At 40.1% G+C, this 18,273-nt stretch overlaps 1 protein-coding gene across 1 annotated transcript in view; it reads right to left on the bottom strand.

The window, feature by feature from the left end:
* Positions 1 to 17,388, bottom strand: part of ube2h (ubiquitin-conjugating enzyme E2H (UBC8 homolog, yeast)) — a 23,865-nt gene extending 6,477 nt beyond the window's left edge. Inside the window, exons 1-2 of the mRNA XM_037695970.1 lie at positions 17,143 to 17,388; positions 108 to 184 (exon numbers count right to left, since the gene is read on the bottom strand). Of these exons, the coding sequence (XP_037551898.1) occupies positions 108 to 184; positions 17,143 to 17,195 (130 nt within the window). The 5' untranslated portion in view covers positions 17,196 to 17,388. The remainder of the gene's footprint in view (positions 1 to 107; positions 185 to 17,142) is intronic.
* Positions 17,389 to 18,273: the final 885 nt, after the last annotated feature.

Here is an 18,273-nt window from a genome sequence, read left to right as displayed (position 1 = left end):
AAAAAATACAGTAGATTAGAAATAAATGTTTGGCCCAAAGGAAGAAGGTTAACAGAACTGCATTGAAGACTTATAAAACACCCGATCGATCAAAGAGAACTACTTACTTCCTTGTGGTCCATAAAACTTCACTACAAATTCATTGAGTCCACTGAGGATGGTGACTTCATGTTTGCTCTCAATGCTGAAAGACCGTTAAGAAAAATGGGCTCGCAACAAACAACAAACACAACACCAACACAAAACACTAAATCTGAAGGTTCAATAAAATATTCACAGTCACAGAACAACCAGTAATCACCAGTGATTTGTTTTTGGTGCGTTACCACATGCTTTGCTGCAAAGAAAACGAGATGTGAGCGGAGTCTGAGATCCAACCTTGCATTTATTATTATTGTTTTTTTTAATCTGCAAGGACTGCAGATGGAAATTATATGAAACAAAAAAATTCACAATGATTCTCTTCTGACCTTTAGTCCTGGACACTCAACTGTAACGACCACTGATAAGTTCACATCCAGCAAAATGAATTAAAACCCCACTCTGAATGCAAAGCACCCATATATCCTTGATTTGGCTGCTGCCAGTCTCTTTTAATCTCTCACACTTTAATAATCCTCCAGAGTTTACCAGAGATATGCTGCCACAAACACTGCCTCAGTTTGCGATGCATTTTAAACATCTTGTTTTACATTTGTTGTTCAGTAATCTGCAGTAAACTTTAAGCTTTCATAATAATATGAATCCGATTATTCATAGGATCCTTCATAACGGAGAACATCTCAAATGAAACTTGAAATACAAAACGCAAAAATGGAAAAACATCACACCAAAAATTGAGGTTAAAAATTTATGTTCACTACGATTGTTCCTCAAATCATAATTTTATTTTTTTTTAATGTGAGCAAGACAGAACAAGAAATAAAACCAAAGAACAAAAGAGGACATAAACATGTGCGTTAGGGAGCTGAGAAACTGAACAAACAGTAGGTGCAAAAGGTCAGATGTGTAACAGCTTGTGTCTCAGTCCTGATTGAAAAAGTATCCCATTAGCAGAGTCACAGACACCAAAGGGTTAAACCAAACTGGAGGTTATTTTAAGCTCTGGTTGAGTCTGCTATAGAAGACTGAATCCCCGACTTCGGCAAGAACATGTGTCACTGTCAGACACAAGAGGAAGCTCTTCGCTCCGACTTGTGTTTGAGGCTACGAGTCATTCTGAGGCTCGTCGAAGAGAAAAGCTGGAGAAGAATGAATAAACGGCACTCAGCTGAAGCTCACGGGCAAAAACATCTCGCCTCGTGCTCAAAGAAAGCTGCCTCCCACGTCACACTACATGCGTCGTATTTACATTTTCCAGCGCACTCAGCTTTGGCCTGCATGCAAGCACATCCAAAACATAAAACCAAAAGTGAAATGGCTGGTTGGTTAACCTATGAGGGTACGTTTAGAAAGAGAAAAGGCAGCAGTGCTGCAGAGGGGGATGGGATGGACTCTGGATGTGTTCTATGGAAGATAGCAGAATGACATATTGAGGGGGGGTGAGTCTCTAATGGCGCTGAAATACCACATACAACGCTGCAGGTTAACTGGCATGCTCATGCAGATTAAAATGGAAAAAGCTCAGTTCAAATACCTGATTTCAGGTTGGAGTCGACGTTCAAGATGAAAAGATTTGAGAAAGTTGCAACAGCATGAATTTATTTAGAGAAAACTAAAACGATTAAGAATTAGTTTTTGTTTTCTAAATTCTAATCCTATCCTAAAGGAGAACAAAATGTTTATAGTCAACATTAAAATAGGTCAAAATAAAACAAAGAAGCAGTACAATGATGTCCCCCATCGCAGAGGGATTTGAGTTGAATACTTGTAGTTTTTGAGATTGAGTTGTTGAGAGTGTTTCCTGGACTAGTACTGAACAGGGAAGGGAATACAAGTACAGTATTCCCTCGCTACTTCGCAGTTCGTTTATCGCGGTTTTTCAAAATAAGATTGGACATGACACACAATGGGCTGATTGATGGAGGAGCCGCAAGATCAGCATGGACTTTTGATTTTAAATAAATTTTTAGTTATTTAGCACCTTAGGTCTGGAGACTGGCTAGGCCACTCCAAAACCTTGCTATGCTTCTTACGGAGCCACTCCTTGGTTCTCCTGGCTGTGTGCTTCAGGTCATTGTCATGTTGGAAGAACCAGCCACGACCCATCTTCAATGCTGTAACTGAGGGAAGGAGGTTGTTCCCCAAAATCTTGCAACACATGGCCCCGGTCATCCTCTCCTTAATACAGTGCAGTTGTCCTGTCCCATGTGCAGAAAAACACTCCCAAAGCATGATGCTTCCACCCCCATGCTTCACAGTAGGGATTACCCACTTCTTCTTTTTCAAGTCACGAGGGTCCATAACCAGCAGTCACTGTGCAAGAGGCAGGGTACATCCTGGACAGGTTGCAAGTCCATCACAGGGCAAGTGAGTTAATTCTTTATGGTAAATGACACGAGGGAGACGTCCAACACACATTGAATGCATCACTCTGCTTCAGCACAGCAGACTTCTGCTTCACCTCTTTGGTTCAGATGGACCAGATGAATTTCCGAAAGCTCACCTCAGAACAGATATGGACGCTTTACTTGTGAACCGTTTTGAGTTGTGTTCACTTACAACATTGTCACATTTCAGACAGTCTTTCAGCGACAGCAGTGTATGATAAAAGTTAGCGCTTTAGCATTAGCTTCTGATAATTTTTAGCGGTTTAGCGGTTGCAAAGCTAATATTTTAGTTTGCAAATTTGAGGTTAGCGAAGCTAACTTTTTGGTTAGCTGTATCCACCACTGCTAATATAACCATCAGCCAACACCAGACATTCATAGAGATATTGAAACTAATGTGATCTGTCAATTTGTCAAATTACAACCCTTTCTAGAAACGGCAGCATGAACCGACAGTCTCACATTGCCCTCTCATTTGTCGTTATATATCTAACCTCGTAATAATTAAAATACTTTATTTCCCTGAACATTTCCTGACAGGGAGGCTTGAGGCTTTGAATCTTTCCAAACAGATAAGTCCATGTCGACAAACTTGATTACCAAAGATTAAATAAATGAATTGGCAAGTCTGTCAGAAGGAAAATTAATTGGTAGAGCTTGTGACTCTCGGTTTTATGAAATGTGAGTTTGTACGAAACAAGTAGCCGTTCATTTGTTCAGAGAGATGAATATGACGGTGCTCAGAAACTTGACAGGCAGGACATGCAGCACAGACCAAATAGTTACAAACTTCACCCTTTTTTTAAACAAAAGGTGACATGACTCATCGAAAGGGAAGACGAGGTGATGCTCTCTTACTGGACGTCATGATTGGAACACATGGACTTGGATATTTAAGCGGTTTGCATACAGCAAAGACAAACTTCACAACATATAAAAATCTTAATTCTGAACATAAATGATATAAATGTGTATATATTCTAGAATTATGCTGCTCGGGGTGGCTGCATGTTGGAGCAGCTCTGTTACATTCATTGACATTTTGCTTTTGGAAACTTTAATTCCTCTTTTTCTGGATGTAAATCACATTTATTTGGATGACGGTTTCCTCTGTTATCAGATACTGTGCAGCTGGAAGGATTTTTACTGAAACTTTTTTACTTTTGAACATTGGTTATGATGCGTAACCATGACATGACAACAAGGTGGTTTTTACAACCAGGAGCAGCTGATTAACATCTCAAAAGCTCTAATAATATCTCAGCTACAGCCCCAAATCTCAAATGAGTTGAAAAGGAGGTTCTGTAGATGCATTCCCGTCTCCCTGCCGGCTATGCTCGAGTGCCCGACCACCGAGATACTGGAAATGGCGAGAAATGCAGCTCGTGACAGCAGAAGGACCGAGATCATCCCCCCGGCACCAGCAGCTGTCTGTCTGCAGCAACAAGGAGCTCAACAGGCTGCTGGGAGGAGTGACCATTGCACTGGGAGGAGTTCTGCCCGGCATTCAGGCAGTCCTGCAGCCCAGGGGAACCAAGTGGCCAGTCGAGTCTGGGTGGATGGATCGAATGGCATCTGCGGCCATTTTCTTTGGATCCACTGCAAGACGGACCTTTACAACAGATCCCGCCCACCTACAGCCATCAGTATCTATAACAGCTCTTAATGAAATGAGGATAACGAGTTACAACAACATTTAATTTCCCTTTGGGATTAATACAGTATTTTTGAATTGAATTAGTTAAGTTATATATGATTAAATATGCAAAACTGTGCATAAAACATTTACCATGTGCTTCCTTGCTTCCAAATCTTAAGTTTATTGGCTGTCCATCCCCCCACCTTGGATTAGTATAATTCATAAGTATAATCTGTGGACAGCACCTTTTTACACACAAGTAATCCAATCAGTGCAGAGGAACATGCGCAGACACATACAGGTCTGGTATAATGTGAAAACACAGTCTCACATTGAGACTATGAAATGCTTTTTAAAAACGAGTCGCAAAGAGCTCCTTTTAAAATGCTAATTATCCACTTCATGTTCAATTAAGGACTAAACTTGATGCTACCCTGATGTTCTTTTATAACATTCTGGATTTTGAAGGGTAAAAATACTCTGTAAGTAGCATATATCGTTGTGGTGTAGACATGCCTTGTTTTTCTTCCTAGTCCAATCAGGCCACTGTCCCTGTGCGACCCAGGATCAAAATATCACATCCCGTCTAACCCATTTCCAAGTATGGAAACCAAACATGACGGAGAATCATAAACAGCTCTTTGTCAAACAATGTGGTGTCACACACACTCCAAACGTTTCCATCTTAGAGACGGCGTTTGTTGGTCTGGTTGAAGGAAAGCACTTTGGTTGTTTCACAGCACATCCCTCAGTTTCTAAGATTGGATGGAAAAAACGGTTACACGCTCCATCACAGGTCAGTAAAAAAAAGCAGTTTGTTAGTTTTCTAAATGTTTGAGTTTCTAAACCAAAGTTGACATTTCAATATGTTTTTAACAAAATAACACCACTTTATATATTGTGCAAAAATGAAGCAGTTAGTTAGAAAGTATGGGGCTGGTCCTACAGCCAATAAATGAGCGATAAGGAAGAAAAGTTGAATTAACACGATTTTTTTTTTTCTTTTTGGAAAGAACAAAGACAACATGGCGTCACCTTCATATTGTTTTTATATAAAATGAATGCAGAGACCTCCATTTCACTTTCTTTGCCTCACACACAAAACGTAGAAAACGCATGTAAAGAAAGACCCTGCAGATGAAAGGCAGGAAATATAGCAGCAGTCCTCGGGGTGTAAGCTACAGGTAGGCTTCCTCCACAAAAAGGGACGGATATAAATGAGTACTAGAAACGCACACGAAAATAATTCTTACTGAACTAAACTAAGGCTTTCTTCTTATGATAAATTAGATTTAGCAAACAGTAAAAACAGACTCGTTATTAATGTACTTAAATTCAAGAATAAACCTTCTTAATACGCGTTTACCATTAGAAATCTATGTAGACCGTTTCGTTTAAAGTAGCCGCATGTTTAAATGTGTCTGTTTGTGCATTCAACTTTGTATGCAACTGTGCCGAGCTGAGCAAAGTAGATTACTGCGTGACCTCCACAGCACACTGCTGCTGCCTGAAAACAGAGGCAGCACCCGTCCTGCTGCAGCAGGCAGAGCCGAGACGAGCGCGAGATTAAATCAGCTCAGCACCAGACAAACAGTCCCCCCCCCCCCCACCCCCCCCCCCCCCCCCCCCCCCCCCCCCCTGCAACTTCACTGATCCACTCCTCTGTTCTCACTTCATCATACCCAAACCAACACTTTCCCCAAAGCTGGCGTCTTTCCATATTTGTCAGTGAGAAAAATCCCACTTGGTGTCAGAGCATAGGCTAGCTGCACACAGCTAGTTTGGAACAGTTACAGGCAACCCAAAGCTCCATATCATTTAAGGATTTGGAGGGTTTTTTTTTAATGCCACATATAAGTTAGTTGTCAGAGAAGTCAACTAATCGAAAGTACCAGTAATATAAACTTGACAAGCCCAAGTCACTGACTCAGTCACTGGTTTAGTTCCCATGTAGGTACAACTATTCAATGAAGTGAAATGGGAACATATACTGTTGAATATACAGTAAGGAGATCCTCATACGGATGAACAATACTGGATTTTTGGCAGATATCCGATATGGTAAAACTTATTTGGCCGATAACTGATACAGATATTTTTAATACTTTCCTATGTCAGAACATAGCCTCTTATTTAGGCTTATTTGCTACAAAAATTGTGTAACAGCTGTAAGAGCTGGTGACATATATTCAGTAACGCATAGCACTTTAACTTATATTAAATGAAAAGTGTTAAATATTATTTATTAGCATTAGTCACCTGCGATGCCGTCTCACTTGTGGAGGCTTGTTCCAGGTTCCTAGCTGCAGTGTAGGATCCTCTGCACTCCTGTGCATGAAGGACAGACTTTTTAAGTTCAAAGTTTTTGTCTATCTGTTGTGCCGTAAGACTAATCATGCTAACGTGGCTAACGCTTGACGTCCACATGTCTGTGGTAAAACTCACCCAAGTGCTATCGGCTATTAGCTTCTCAATGACGTCAGAAATGACGGCTTGTAACTCGGGTAAGGCTACATCAGAAAAATATCTCTGACTGGGGACGATGTAGCGAGGCTCAACGTAGTCCAAAAGTCTTCGGAATCCAACATCCTCAATGAAAAGAAAAACAACTTCTACACCGACAATATTTTGACTTCTTCCTTGTTGGCACACAAAAAAAGCGTATTTTATATCGGCAAATTATTTTGATGGAATGGCCGATGTCCGATATTTAACTTTAACGCTAATATCAGCCGATACCACATTTTACACGCTGTGCGAGTCTCATTCCTTATGAAATAATGAAATCTAATATGGTGCTTCCTTTTAAAACAAAGCACTCCTTAAACACTTAATGCTGTACCTCCTCCACAATAAAACTCATCTCTACTGTTAGCATAATGCTTAAGCCACTTACATTAACCTTTTATTCTTCTTCTTTGGCGTTTTAGAGTAACATAATTGAGTTTAAATACAGTATCTGGTCATAAAGTTTGAGCTAATAGTAAGAAATTGCTTAACGTTGGAAATCATTTTAGTAATTATTCTAAAACTAAAAAGTCATAAAGCTTATGGTTGTGGATATTGTTTTTAGAATTTGGTGCTACCATGTTGTCAATAACACTGTCTTTTTATCAGCCCCTCAAAAATACCTAGTTTTTATTTTATTCTAGTACAATTAAATGACACACTAAGCAACTAACAATAATTCAATTAGGTACCGATTGTCTTATTTGCTTGTTTATTGAGATTCCTTAACAATAGTTTAGTCTTTAGAGCAAAAACATCAAACTTGAGCTCAATTTCCATAAATTTGACTTAAGTTCTGGTCATTTTTGTGCTGGCTAAGCTCAATTAACTGTGGTGGCAATTCTTATATTGGGTTGACCGCAAAAGTTAATCAGTTGTAGAAGTAATGATTACTTCTTGGGATTTCTTTTAAAGCACTGTTCAGTGGTTCATGACATATTTTGTTTATTCATATGCAGCAAAGTACACATCACCACCCTTTTGCCTTCGAGCAATATGAAATCAATCTATGGAGGCGAAAAGTGAACTGGACGTATGTTTCCCAGAGAGGAAAACAACAACAACCTGTGGTCATTTTACGGCTCAGCCTAACTTACAATCCTTTCAACAGCTCAAGTGTGGAGTTACTGAACAAAAGTGAGCTTAAACCGCCTGCTCTCAAAGCCTCCGGCTTCTGACACATTCAGTGTCTGAATACTGATGGTGGAGCAGCATGTGTGGGCTGTGCAGGAGAAAACCTCGCAGCAGGTTTTACATATCAATGGACATATGGCCCCAAAGGCCTGACTCACCCAAGTCCACATGTTAATGTTTGGGAGCTGAAGTGCTGCACTCACTTCACTGTAGATGGGAAGTAAATTAACTCTGAATAACCGTTTCAATTCTGCCTTAAGAATCAAAAGGTCAACATGTGATAGACACATTTTTGATAGATACATAAAAAGGCTTATTAAAAAAAAAAACCTAAGTGTTTACATGACGTCTAACTTGCTTATTTACCGTTTTCTTGTTGTAATTTTTAAGTATTACTAAGCCTACATTTTCACATGTGGAATTTAAACGTACGGCAAGACAACATACCTCACTCAAACTCAAAATGAAGCAAAAAAAAAAAGACAGTATTAATTAACCCTAAATGTCCTTTGCGATGCAGATTTGCTTTCCAATAGATGAAAGCCTCGGTATACAGGCAGCTACCTCCTAGCGAGAGCCGAAGCAGCACAGAAATGAACAGGCCAAGTTCTTTTGTCTTTGCTGGTGAGAGATGAGAGCCCACCCACCGCAATCAAATGGGAATCCTTCAGCTGCTCCTCCTCTCAGTCCTTTACTAAATCAACAGTCTATTTACAGCAGAATCGCGGGGCTCGGTGTGTATACGCACATGCGTTTCAGCCGCGTGCGCGCGCGTACAAACCACACGATCATTAATGAACACAAAAGTGAGCCAGGGCAGGAGACACAACAGCCTGAATCTGAGGAGACAGTTGAATGAGCTGTAGCAGACGAGACTGACTGCTTTGTGAACAACTGAAGGAAATTTTTCTAATGGCCTATTAAAATAACGGCTAACCTGAAATGTAGCACACGGTCAAAAAATAACACACGGCTAATTTTATCAACCTAACGCAGACAAGAAATGCACAGCAGCTGATGAGTGGATAGTCACACGCAGGGTGTGGACTGTGTCACTTATGATAAGGCCTCTTTACCAGTTTACTGAAACATTAAATCATTATACAGCTGCATCAGCCTCACCGGCCCAAATAAACAGCTGGACCTGACGGCCCCTCTTGATTTTCCACTTATGCATTGGACTGGAAAAAGTCAGCTAGGCTCACAGAAGCCAGGAAGAAAAAGGAAAAAAATGCAAAACAATGAGAGGAACTTCAGTACCGGTACTTTTTTTTTTTTTTTTTTTTTTTTACAAACTCAGCCATGCATGTGGCAGCTTTGCTGTTGGCACCGAGGGATTAACTCTGAGGGCCTCAAATCCCCTACTGTTAAAGATGCCTCGTCCCCGGACCCCCTCAAAACAAGGCCATCCATCAAAACTACAACTTCTGAATAGTACCTAGAGTACCACTAATTCACAAAGAAAGATAATTTTTGTGGATTCATCTTGTGCAATCTGTTGGCGCTCAGAATGTGCAGCTCCAGCTGTTATCGCACCTAATTTTAGCTCAATAATATTGACAGAGTTGTATTTTTACAGTCACTTGGCTGTGGCAACCATCTAGAATCAAGTTGAGTCCAAAAGGTAATCAGTTAGAGATGATCTAATGATTACTTTGCTGGAAGTTTTAATAAAGTTTGTATCGTTGCTCGTGAGATATTTTGGCAAAAGACAGACGCATAAAACAGGCAAAAAATATTATTATCCACCTCCAGCGAGTAATAATAAGGTGCTCGGGCTTGACTGAATGTTTATCATATTCTAAGTGCACACACCAAATGTATAGATAAAAAGCAGCATCATTTTTCATAGTTAAACTATCAGCTTCTGCCCAATAAAAGATGAATATACAAAAACTCCTGAGTCGTAGCGTGAGCTAACATTAACCCTTCACTGTGGAACAGTTTTCTCGGAGAATAAAATTTGTTTTATTGCATAAGCACTTCTGGTAACAACAGTCCACAACATAAATTTAGACACACACTTAATTTGATTTTAAGCAACAACAGTTGTGGGAAGTTTTTTAACTTTGAAAGATTTGGAGGTTGATTCTTTTCTCGTCGTACGAGGTTTGAGCTTCTTCATCAGGATTAAACAGTAAACTCAAACAATAGTGACTACAAAATTTAAACACAGACTTCGAGGTAAGCAGTTTTACTTAAATTTCAAAGCAAGTAAAGTACACCTGACGGTGAAAATTTCAATTAAAAAAAATAATCTACCGTATTTTTCGGACTATAAGGCGCACTTAAAATCCTTTAATTTTCTCAAAAATCAACAGTGAGCCTTATTATTATTATTTTTAACTCCACACTCGCTCTCGAGCAAGACGGATGCTTTTTCTTCCCTCTCCTGCCTTCCTCCTCTCTGTCCTGTGCATCGGAGCTTCTATTTACACATCTTGTGAATCGTAATTTACTGTCATGGATCTGGTCAGCTGGACTTTCAACGCAATTGATTAAAAAATATTTTCAACCAAGCAACAGGGTCCTGGAGAGCCCTCATGCCCCGCTGAGACGCACGTCATGGATATGTTGTGCCTTTCTGTGTTGGCTCAGGAGGACACCAAAGATCATTGGATTTATGATAGCAGGGTTTATGCTTTTTGGCACCGTCGGATACCAATGTTATCGGTTATTAAGGAAGACGGCGGCAGCAGCAGTTTCGGCCATGGCAAAGCTGCCGATCTTATGTGAAGGATTAGTTAGTGCTTCGAGCTCTCAGAAGATGGAAGCGATTTATGAGAATCGTAGGCCACATGCGGCTTTGGAACTCACCAGCATGTTGGGGCTGATTTTGGAGGAAGCTAATAAGCACGGACCAGCAGAAAGCCCACTAATCTGGCCATTCTGGATTATTCAAAGTACCAGCAGAACTCAAGGCTGATGAGAAAAACAGTCTGTGCACAAAAAAAACAACTGGGCTTATCTGAATCTGGCTTCCCCATTTGGCCTTGAAGTAGGCCAACTTATCAAATTTCTCCTGTGATGCGTGTAAACTAAGAAGGCTCTGCTCTATGCACCCCCCCCCCCCCCCCATCTCACCGTCTTGTCGTCAAATGCATATGTAATCTGTCTATAAATGTGCTTGCTGGTGGAGTTTTTGATGTTTTAAATTGTGTCCTGACAAGGACACGGTGTGAAAGGAACTTTTTTTTTTTAATACCACTATTCTATCCTCATGGTCTTTCCCCTTTCCTATCTAACGAATAAGGGGACGCGCTCCTAGGAGCTGCAGCTACATGCACTCCGCCCATCTTTTGGACGACTGTACGGAATATAATCTCGCTGTACTTCGGTGCTTATTCTGATTCTGATAATCAGGTGCGCCTTATGTATTAATTCTGGTTGTGCTTACTGACCTCGAACTGATTTTATGTGGTTATTGTGAACGATTTGAATAAAGTTTGACTGATCTGTTTTGTTTCGCTTAATGCGCCTTACAATCCGGTGCGCCTTATGTATGAAAACAGACCCGTTCGTTGATACTGCGCCTTATAATCCAGTGTGCTTTATAGTCCGAAAAATACGGTAATATAATACAGTATGTCTCGTTTTAGTTTGTTAGTTTTTTCTGACCTTTTCAGCTTCTATTTGCCTACAAATGTCAAACTATCCTACTTTAACAGACAAAAGCTGTGAGTTTACAAAGCTTCATCAATCAACCAGAAATTTCCCCATTTGAGCCAAAAGGCCTCTATCCACCTGATCACAAAGTCAGAAAAGGGCAGAAAACTGCTGGTAATTCTCTACAGCAAACTGCGCCCAGAGTGTTCAGTCCTACAATAATGGTGCTGCAGGCAAATAAGCGGCCCGTGACTGGGTGACACGCTCTGTCACAGCACACAGCAGCGGGAGGTGGAGGTCACAGGGGCGTCTGTAAATGAGAAACACAAAAGAATCCACTGCCGATGCCGTCCGGATGTCAAGTCAAGAGGGTACAATAGAGCTGAAGCACTGAGCTGGGAGCAGATAAAGCACAGGACTGAGATTAAACCTGAGGGAAAAGTAAGAGGGGCAAGAAAAAAATAAATAAAAGAAAAGAGCAAGGCTTCTTTATAAAGGATATAGCTTTTAAGAAGACAAAAGAAACCCAAGTGTAAGTGAAAATTCAAAATGGCAGCAAAACCTAAAAAGGAAAACTTTTTTTTATTATCCGTCTGATCAAATTTGCAGAAAAATCTCAGTATAATGTAGTGTTAATATAATGGATACCCCCCCCCCCCAACAACTCCTCCAACCCTGAATGACAAGTGGCTATGCTTCATGCGACTCGTTCATTAAACAATCCCATCATTGTCAAACCTTCTCGCAATCAAAAAGGAATGAAAACAAGAACTTTTGCTCATTTAACAATGTCTAAAACTCCGTTCATTATTGCCCGCTGATTCAAGATGGCTGCCACAGCCAATGGAGCCGAGTCAACAGACTATAGTCAATTTTACAGATATTTATTTAAAATTTGGTGATAAGACTGATCCCGTGCATATTCTGAGCACTAACAGACAGTTCACTCCGCCATTAACTATTTAGAGTCGCTTCTGCCCGATCGCTCATCAATCACTAGAAAGATTTTAATGGACGTCAGAAAATTTAAAATTGGATAAATCCTGAAAACCAATTCACTTTTGGAGCCGACAGATCATTGAAGCAGCTAAATGATTTTAGTAAACACAAAAATGGCCATAAGAAGTAAACTAAATGTTGCAGATATTGTAAGAAAATGTGGTGTTTGTAGCAGAAAGATATTTACAAATGCTACTCACTGTGCAAGACTTTTGCTTAAAACATTAGCATTAACTGTTAGACTTGTTTGTCTGTTAGCAAAATAGCTCGTGCAGCCCTGATCAAACTGTAAAGAAACTCTCAGAACATAATCGTTGAACGTGCATACACAACTGCTTAACTTTTTGGAGTCGATCCGTTTCGAGATGGTCACAACACTAGTCCATAAAGGCTATAACTTAGTCAGATTTATAAATATTGAAAAAATCTGATGTGGTAGTAGCTGAGAATAATACACAACTCATACTTAGAGCGTGACATCTTGTGATATGCGAACAGATAATTTTTGCAGGTTCTTTTTCCGTTTTTCTGAAGTGCCCTCTCAACAGCACGAGCCTTGCAACGTTAATTACATAGATTTTCAACAGCTTACCGTTTGAAATAACTTTTGTAAGTGACCTATAATTAACACCTAATTAACACATGATAGTAAACATTAATAAAAAAAAGCGTGCGCAGTTAACCTCACACAGCAAGCTGAAGTAAAACTATGTGACATGGCACGCTCTGTAAAAACATGTTTTAGCAAAAGAGGCCCAAGAGTAAAAGCAAAAACCAAATGGACAAGTTTTGCAGGTTGAATTATTCTAATGTAAAGTTTAGAAATTCAAATTGGCTGCGTGTTGCTGCTCAGGGCAACAGATTTGTGTGAGGACAGGACGGGAGTATGAGCGCACAAAGAAGCGCCGCACCAAATCAGAACTGTACAAAGAGCTGAGGCGAAAAGCTTACGCACATCGAGACGTGGCTAAAAGCAAAGTGCAGTATACGGTGTAGTTTAGGACAAGGCTTAAACGCAGCAACTCTACATATGGAGGTCACTCTGAGATCCATGAACACCAATCCCCCACCACATGCTCGCCGCTCTAGATTCTCAGCTCTCCAGTGACCACAAATTAATTTGTGAAGCCTTTCTGAAGCTGCTCCGGTCTGAGACGCCGTGTGAGTTTCAGGGTTTGGTTACACTCGGGAGAGGACGCACAGAAAGGTATCAGCACCGAGTATTCACCAACCACAGCCTCCCAAAAAGCCATCCCAAAGAGAAGAAACGCGCGTTCTGTTTTTGTCTTTACAACCCAACACGACAGACCTACGTTTAAACACGTTCGTCTTAATCAACGCTCGCCGTTTGTTTCAAACGCTCCGACATAAACGCAATGTTCCTGCACAGGACGGTGCAGAACTGAGCAGCTGGCACAACACAAATCTGCTCCAGCCTGTCACTCAAGTAGCTAAAAGTAGGTTTACAACTGCAAGGCTTCATGTGATGCAACAATAATAAAAATAATTCAAAAATAATTTCACTAGTCGGTTATAATTGTCATAGCCTACATACAGTGAGTGGTTTAAAATAGAGGAAACGTCAACTTGCTCAAACAAGCTCAGTTTCTATCAGATAAATGTGGCAAAATGCCTCTGGACAAAAATAATGAGAGAACTTGCGGGCCACTAAAAATTTTTTTTTAAAAAGTGGAACGCTTGCGTTTTTTTTTTTCCTCTTTAAACTCTCAACAACCTAAATACAGAATATTTTAGAGGAAGGACAAACATATACCTAATCTGATGGAAAAGAAGTTCTAAATTGTTCCCGTCTGAAGCATAAAAAGACAAAACGTTTCAACAAAGAAGAATCTGTGCAGAGGACCTGACTCAACCTTGTTAAATTTAATTCCTATATGTTGGGTGTATTATTTTTGGTTTTCTTGTACCTGGAAAAGAAGTTTTAATCTATTATTTGGAACAAACGCATAAAATGAGTCACTTTATTTAAAAGGGTTTGCGTGGCCTGGCTGTAGACCCTTTGGCAACGTTCACACAGCAGGTCTTAACGCTCAATTCTGACATTTTGCTCAGATCAGATTTACATTACCATTAAAATGACCTCTATCAGACTCCAGAGAACCTTTAACAGTTCTGAGGCGGCCCGCATGCGCAGAAGACGTGATGTTTGATGAGGTAACTATGGATGCAACACATTATTATCAGACATGCATGTTTGGTCTAGTGTTTATATTTAATCTGGCCTCTTGACGGCTGTAAAGTAAAAAAAACAACAACAAAAAACACCTCAAGTATCGATCCCATCACGTTAGTATTGATAGCGTTGCTGTAGATTGTCAATCATCCAGGACACGGCAAATTAAAAGAACAAAAACAAAGCAACTGGACATTTGCTCTGTAGCTGAAGACGTCCAGAGTCCCAAGACTTAAACTGCACCAGGTTGGCATCATTATTATTAATACTTGGATTGATCCACAAACCCCTACTACCTCAGCGACGTAAAAGTCGGATGAAAAGCGACAAGATCATTCAAACTGCAGTCCCTTTGAAAAACATTGAATATCTGATTTCTGAAAAAGACCTGGGTCTCACATGACCTGTTCTAAAAGGGTTGACAAAGCACTGAAAAGGTGAGCAGCTAGCAGTTGCTAAAAATGATCCGTAGAAAGTCAGGTTAGAAGGGTCTTGAGAATGGTGATCTAACTGCACGGAAAATTTGCAAATTTCATGCTTCCCAAACAAAGTCCAATTTTCCTGAATGCTATGCTGAGCCAAGTTGAGGTTGAAAGGTTGAATTAAAAAAATAAAAATGTCATGAATGGTTACTCAAAAACTTCCTTTTTGGTTAAAGTAAAGGTGTGTTGTCATGTTTTCCTTCAAATTAGAATAAAAATATCAAAAAGAAAAATAAAACAGTAAATTAAAGACAAAAAAACACTTGTACTTGCACAACTTATAAATATTTTTTAGACGTTTTTTTCCCCCGCTAAAAAAACATGGCGATACAATAACATTTACAAAAAATGTCCATCTGCATCAAGGGAGTGGTGGTGCAGAGGTTAGAGAAGGTGATCGTGTGACCGGAAGATCGTCGGTTCAACCGACAACATCAAAATGTAGGTGGGATTGGTGAAGCACCCACTCCACCCTCATTTGCCCCACTCTGGGCCCTTGAGCAAGGCTCAACCCCCACCATCTGCTCCCCTGGACACCCTAGATAGCAGCTCTCTGCTCCACACAGAGGGCTGTGGTAGCTCGGTGGTCTGTGGTTGACGGCGTAAAAAACAACTAAGTTTTCGTGTGACTTAGTTCACTGTGGCGACCTCTGAAGAAGGGAACAGCAGAAAGAAGAAGAAAAAGAACTAAAACTTCTGGCCGCATAAAATGACACAGAGGGCCACAAATGGCCTGCGGGCCACAACTTGGACACCCCTGGCTAATGGGATAGAGCGAGTCAGACTGTGTTAACAGAAGCAAGCTGATTATAACAAGTCTGAGTAAGCAAGACTTTGTACCCCCCACCACCACCACCAAAACAACCCAACAACAACATTTCTTTCTGTTCCGTTCAACCTGTTTGGACAAACTTCATCTGTAACAGTTCACTTCAAACCCCCATATTTAGCTGTGCTGCCGTCCCATCAGCTGTTTTAAGCCCCGCCCTCCTGTGGTTTCCGGCTGGTAACAGGCGACCCAATCACTTAACAAGGTTTCCACAGAGCTGGAACAAAAACAAAACTTCTCGCTCACGCCGTTGTTCAAGAACATGTCATGTGGACAGACAAAACGTGTTGTGCTTCACTCACCCCCCCCTTCCACTGCTCCCCACGTCAGCCCGACGTGAAGCAAACAAACACATCAGCAGGACAAAAACAAACAAGTTGAACACAAGACTGGATGCTTCTTGGTTCAAGCGCCGTGAAACGAAAGGCAAGCAGAAAAAAAAAAATCATAAAAACTCACTTCAGGAACTCCTATTCATTTCAAAACATAAAATACCCCCGCTCTAAAACGACACCAGTGGGCATTTTCTTACACAAATACACCTAAGACTGTGAGAAACACTGATCAGGTGGCCATTTTGATCTCGAAATTACCCAACAGGCAACCTAGCAAAGCTCAGCAGCGTTTCAAAGACACAAGCAGAGAATAACAAAACACAACTGCAAAAACCTCAGTATAATAAATGACAAAGAGAGGCTAATGTAGCCTCAGAATGTCGCTTGGACAACATTAACATGTATACAAGAACAAAAGAGAGCAGCTTTTCGGTTAGAATGACGTTATGTAAACATGCTCCTGTGTAAATAAACGTGAGGGGGGCAGTTTGACTCAACTCCCCTAAATATATCACACGCTGGACAAAGAAACCAAATTATAATAGGGTATCGATGCAACCTTATCTCAATTAAAGGGTATAAAACGAACAATATAACGCCAGCGTCTGTCCGACTGTTGCTGTTATTTCTCAAACGCAGACAAACTAAGCAGCTGTAACGTTTGGTACATATTGTGCTAGAAAAATGCTAAAAGAGCCCGAGAACGATCTGATTGGCTAACACAGTTGTCCGATAAGCGACTGAAGGTTCGCAGGCAAAATGTTGTCAAAACATTAGCAATTCACAGTGGATACCCTGGTTGTTTTGAGATACACAGACTAATATTAAACCAACAGCAGCATACATAGCTCATACATATAAATATAATATCCGCATACACCATCTGACGGAACATAAACGGTTGTTTATGTTCAGAAAAAAGGATACAGTTTCACCACATCGGTATCCATTCGCCTTTTACCCGGACTTGGAGACGACATTTTTTGCTATTTCCCCCGCAGAACGCCAGAAAGTAAGCAGAAAGCCAGCACCCGAAACGCTGGACAGTCTAGCAAACGGTACTATCCGAAAGTTAACATTTGCTTTTGAAGAAAAACTCGTTCACACGTCCTCACTGTTAAATGTGTCCCTGTCCTAATGGGTAGCTCAGCAGCTATACGTTAGATCTCCTCTGTGCCATGGTTCTGACAAGACAGGATCCCTCCGCCACCTACGTCATATATGTGCGACTAAACGCATCTATGTACGGCCATGCTTGTAGTTTGTATATAAGTATGTATGTGTGTGTGTGTACAGTTAAAAAAAAATAATAATAATAATATATATATATATATATATGACTTTGAACTTTAAAATTATCATTTAAAAAATAAAAAATATATGACTACCAAATAGCCATAACAATCAAGACACAAAATAAACGAGCACAAATGGATAGAAAACCTCAAAATGACAACACGTTTACTCAAAAAAAGACATTTGTTTTTAGCCTGTCTTGTTTTTATGTGACCACTGAGTTACCTGCATAACTGCTCATAATCCAGCAGGTATTAACACAAAACAATTTTTTAGGTATTTACATATGATGACCAATAACCACCAATACAGACTTTATAGTTCAGATTCATCGTCACTTGTGGTATTGTGTCAGGCTGACAGCAATGTCAAAGAACGGCTTTACTCAAATGTGAATAATGTGGTAAACTACCAATCAATATAATGTAAAGAAAGACATTTAGAAGTGTCTTTTACAACACAGGAAGTGTTCCAACTTGCCATTATGAATTATTTTAAAACACTAGAAACCATAAATATTCATTTAACCTTTCTTTATACAGGTTAGTCTCAATGAGTCACGAGGATTCTTTATGAGAAACCGGTTTACCAGTATATATAAAACCAGCTTCCAAGAAACACACCATGAAATAGCCTTCTCATATGCCAGCGTAGTTGTTTAAGCAAGCAGCAATTAAACTTAGCATTCAATCATATCTAAATGTTATTAATTTATTTTATTAATTTTATTTTGTATAAAATATTAGAGGGATAACATGCAAA

This window comes from Nematolebias whitei, chromosome 22 (assembly GCF_014905685.2).
Source record: "Nematolebias whitei isolate Nwh7 chromosome 22, NemWhi1, whole genome shotgun sequence".
NCBI classification, from domain to species: Eukaryota; Metazoa; Chordata; class Actinopteri; order Cyprinodontiformes; family Rivulidae; genus Nematolebias; species Nematolebias whitei.
The sequence above is the reverse complement of the archived record's forward strand: the minus strand, read 5'-3'. Positions and strand labels throughout refer to the sequence as shown.